General features: G+C 41.5%; 1 protein-coding gene across 1 annotated transcript; it reads right to left on the bottom strand.

The window, feature by feature from the left end:
- Nucleotides 1-479: 479 nt before the first annotated feature.
- Nucleotides 480-4,398, bottom strand: LOC106611745 (cysteine-rich hydrophobic domain-containing protein 1). Its single transcript, XM_014212286.3, has 6 exons — nt 4,222-4,398; nt 3,256-3,310; nt 1,982-2,137; nt 1,561-1,617; nt 1,071-1,130; nt 480-886 (listed from the first exon to the last, which is right to left on the bottom strand). The coding sequence occupies exons 1-6, from the start codon at nt 4,362-4,364 to the stop codon at nt 836-838; spliced, it is 522 nt and encodes a 173-aa protein (XP_014067761.1). The 5' UTR covers nt 4,365-4,398; the 3' UTR covers nt 480-835.

Consider the following 4,398-nt stretch of genomic DNA (forward strand, 5'->3'; position numbering starts at 1 on the left):
AGACAAATTGATTTGAGGAAACTAACCCCAATAACCAGCATTTGAACTTGCTGAGCTACAAAATGTTTGTCTCCTCCTGTCTTATATATAAAATGGTTTGTTTTACATAAGGCAAGGATGCTCTAGGATAAGGGGTGTCAAATTCATTTTGCCCCGCGGGCTGCAATCGGTCTTCACCGAGATCGGGAGGGTCGCACTTAAAATGTATTATATTTCCTCGCCGTCAAAAATCGGCAAAAAATAGTTTCAATGCTCCCGGACTGTCTAGCTTTAGTTTCGATGACTGTTAGAAAGCTGGACAGAGTGAAGAGACTATAAATGTAGGTCTATTATCATTACTACACAGTTTCCATTTGTTTTTCCTCATTTCAAATGTCCCAAAAATCATAATTACAACAATGTTTTTTTTTTTAAACTCAAACCCCCCCCGGATTGAATGTGCTCTGGCCCACGGGTCGTAGGTTTGACAACTCTGCTCTAGGAGGTGTCACATGTTTTTCCAAAGCAATAATGATATGATACATGGACTCAATTGATGATGGCTCTTTGGGCTAAATGCACTTTTCAACAGTGTTATTTTTTTCAATCACTTGTCATATATATGTAACAAAAGCAAAGTATTAGTGTGCAACAAAGAGAGCATTTTTCTACTTCATCAGGAAATGTGCAAAATCTGCTCTAAAGCAAAGTGACAGTGTTGCAATTTCAAATGTACAAGGTACCGGGAGATGTAAGGGACACTGAGACACAGGTGCAGACCCTTATTCCAACATTTATACTAGGCACTAAGGATAGGAGTCAAGGGCCACACTGCAGGTCTCCCAACAGCCTCAGTTCAGTCCGGTCGGAATATAGGATATTTGGGTAAGAATTCTATAAGAATTACCTGTGGAGGGAAAAGTTCATTTCATTTAAAACTTTTCTTTCAGCATTGAATATTTCCAGCGGCCACTCTTCTATAATACATTCATGCCCATATTTTGACTCTGTTGCGATTTGAGTTCGTAATACTCAATAAGTTGGCAAGAATCATATTCTGTTTTAAGGGAGCATAAATGTGTTATACTCACATATTCCATCATATTGCTGCTTTCACATTTCCTTTTGCTGAGTTTCCAGTGCAGGCCCAGCTAAACAGAAGAGGTGAAAGTGAGGACAGACAACACCGCGCACACACACCCACATCCCGTCTGGTTAGCAAATCTGAGTGTGAGGGGAATTTAGGAACGCTTCAAACCATGTCTGGCTGGGGTCAGGTAGTGGTCAGACACCCTGAAGAGCTTCCTTCATTCTTCTGCTCAGTTACTAGCTGTCACTCATTGTTCCGAGACAAAACTAAATTAACATGCCTTTTACTGCTGACCTTTAGGTCTGGTCAGCCTCTGTCCACTATGTCAGCTGAAAATAGCTTTGAGGGAAATTCGATTTAAGGGTTAAAGTTGACATAATGAGTTAAAGACCATTATCCATCAGAAACCTGCTACTTTAACATCACTCAACCCTTCACAACTGACATAACTTGGTCTTTCAGACAGGTGCTAATATGCAATTTGTTCTTACCTTGTGATATAATTGGTTGTTTTCCCATTCTAACAACTTCTGAATAGATCTTCTCGCCTGTAGGGAAAGGAGCACATGCTATATCTTCTAGTATTAACCTCGACTTCACACTCTTTTACAATTGACAACAACCTCAGTATTATGACAAAGAGCTGTTCATAGACTGAACTTCTACTTTTACCAGCTTGTAATTTCCACTTTGTCGTCAATAACACTGGGTTGGGGCACCACCTTTCAGTGATGTCCCCTTCAGCTGTGCAATGTATCCTTTTTACACACAGACCCCAATTCCGCGCAGGTTGCCTGCTTAAGACCAATACGGCTGATTGCTAAACTAGTCCATGAGTAATAAGTGGACGTGCTGATTTAGAGAGAGTGGGACTGTGCAGCACACATCACAAGAGGGCAGACTGAGACTTACTCTCTTGTTGAGGCATATAACGGGCCACAGACTGAAGCCCACCGTACAGCAACAGCACAGGCAGCCGCAAAGAAGCCACTTCACATTGACAGGCAACGTCTTCTTCAAGCAAGCGTTCACTCTGCTGATGCTGGTTTTAAACTCCTCTGGAGCCACCTGGAAAAGAAGGGGGAGAAGGGAGGATGAAATGGACAGGAAGAGTCAGACAGGAAAGAATGTGGTTGGAATTTATATAGCTTTTCATTTTATTATTGGTAATTCTCTCTCGGAGACAAATCAGATTCTTCACTATTTTCAATTATTTTGCGCTTAAAATAGTTTTCATCTGAAGCAGTAAGCAAAAACAAACCTCAAAGGGAAAGCAGGAGAACGGCAACCATTCCTTTGCTCTAGTCTAATGTACTGACTAAAGTGAAAAATGGCACCAATTGTTTCAAGAAAAACCTGTACTGTGGTCTGTAGAATCAAAGAGCCTTAGAAAACAAACAGGTAGCCTATATATTTGGAGATGCTTTCCAGAGATCAGATCTCTCACTAGTACGGCTGTAACTTGCTAACCAAGCTCTTGTCTATTCACGGCAGAGAGGAACTAAAGGGTGAGATAAGCTTAGTGCCTGTGGCAGCGGCCGTCCAAACAACATGAATAGATGCTCATTCCTCTCTGGGTCTGTACGCCATAAAACCGGGGTCGTAATATTTTATGACAGGATGCAAAGGTCTCTTTGCAAAGAGCGAAAGGCCTTAGAATAAGGGCCTACTGATCTGCACCCTTCAATCATCATAATTGTGACCTCTTCCATCACGTCACAATACTGGAGGGACCTTTTATTGCCCTGCACTTCCCTCAGCCTGCTCTTACCCCTTCAGCCTTTTTGTGTTGCAGTGTCCGACCCAGGAAGCTGCCCTTTCTTGTGTATGGCACAGTCTTTATTTCATTATTTTATCACCTGGAGCTGTGTCCTCCCGAACACTGGGCCCCCGACCAACTGGGCTCCAAAGACAGCTTACTCATTGACAGAGCTTCACTTCAGCTTTGGACACACCGTGGTGTGTTGCTTGAAATGCATCAGCATCAGATAGAAGCCACTCAAGAGACTTGAAAGAGGTAATTCAGGGATGGTCTGATTTGTCAAAGGGGAAATAGAACAATAGAGCCACCATAATAGCTTAAATTGCTTGATTCACAGCCCAGTTTAAATCAGTTGAAATGCCTAGCACAAGACATTGCGTCGATAAAGTGCATACGAAGATACTAATGAATTTGGCTACTGTACCTTTCCCGTGAGAACGGAGGGAAACTCAGTGTCAAATTTGTTGCTCAATCCAAACCTGTCAAAAAGAGAAATACAAATGTTAAAGAAATGAAAAACTTTCTATTGAACATGTATAACGTACTTCACTATGACTGTGGGCTGTCACAAGGGAAACCTAGCAATGCTTTTTTTTTTATGGGATGGAATTAGACACTTTGTACTCTCAACATATAAATACCTATAAAAATGTAGACCTTGTGCCTAACACTTTACAATATATACAGACAGCAGAAATAAACAAATTAATGTCCTGAATGACCTGTAATTTGTTTCATTATGTGAATAGCTTCCCCTGCCGAGACAATTCTATAGGATGACAAGGATACAGCATATGCATAATTCAGTTGTGGACACTAGAGGAAGTATACGTTACTAGTATGTCATCATTTGGGAAGGTAATAGGTGTTGTGTCCATTGCTGGTAAGCAGGGAACTATAAAACAGTCAACAGAATGTTAGGCTATGGATGGTAGCTAGCAAGCTTGTTGGAAATAATATGCTTGATTTATCACCACCATTTGAATATGCCAGCTGCTGGCAAAATATTCACTACAGTGGTAAGCTATAGCTTACTGAATGTCATGCAATTAATGTTCGTTTGCTGGCTTGTCGTTTTTGTTAAAGCAGAAGCTTTCTCATTTCAGGCTAATTTGCAGAAACCCAGTGTACCTAACGTTAGGTAGCTAACTAGCTAGTAAACTATAAAGCAGGAATAGCAGGTCCGCAATAGATACATTTGCCTTAATTGACGAGGCTAGGGTTAACAGTTAACGTTACGTCCTACGATAGGACCAGACAGCTAGCTGACTGTTATTGCCACGGCCTAGCTAGTAAGTTGTATTTCACAGCAGGCATTGTTGTTAGCAGGCTAGCGTTAGCTAGTAACGGATTATAATGACCGCGTTAACAGTAGCTTTGAATTGCTTACACGGTGATGTGCCCGGCCCCTCGCATAATCACAGGTTCTGAGCAATATCTAACAAGGTGTTCTTCACTCACTACACGTTCATCTTCTTCGTCTAACTCATAGATTGTATCAAAGTCCGCCATGTTGGGTAGTAAGACGCTCATGACGTCTTCTTAACTGCCAGCATGACGTCAACAA

This window comes from Salmo salar, chromosome 09, assembly GCF_965601325.2.
Source record: "Salmo salar chromosome 09, fSalSal1, whole genome shotgun sequence".
Taxonomy (NCBI): Eukaryota; Metazoa; Chordata; class Actinopteri; order Salmoniformes; family Salmonidae; genus Salmo; species Salmo salar.

Excerpts from the sequence above, each read along its gene's own strand:
- LOC106611745 (XM_014212286.3), bottom strand. The coding sequence starts at position 4,364 with ATGAGCGTCTTACTACCCAACATGGCGGACTTTGATACAATCTATGAG. Across the intron at positions 3,311-4,221 it reads GGGGCCGGGCACATCACCGT|GTTTGGATTGAGCAACAAAT; the intron begins GTAAGCAATTCA and ends TCTTTTTGACAG. Across the intron at positions 1,618-1,981 it reads TTATATGCCTCAACAAGAGA|GCGAGAAGATCTATTCAGAA; the intron begins GTAAGTCTCAGT and ends CTTTCCCTACAG.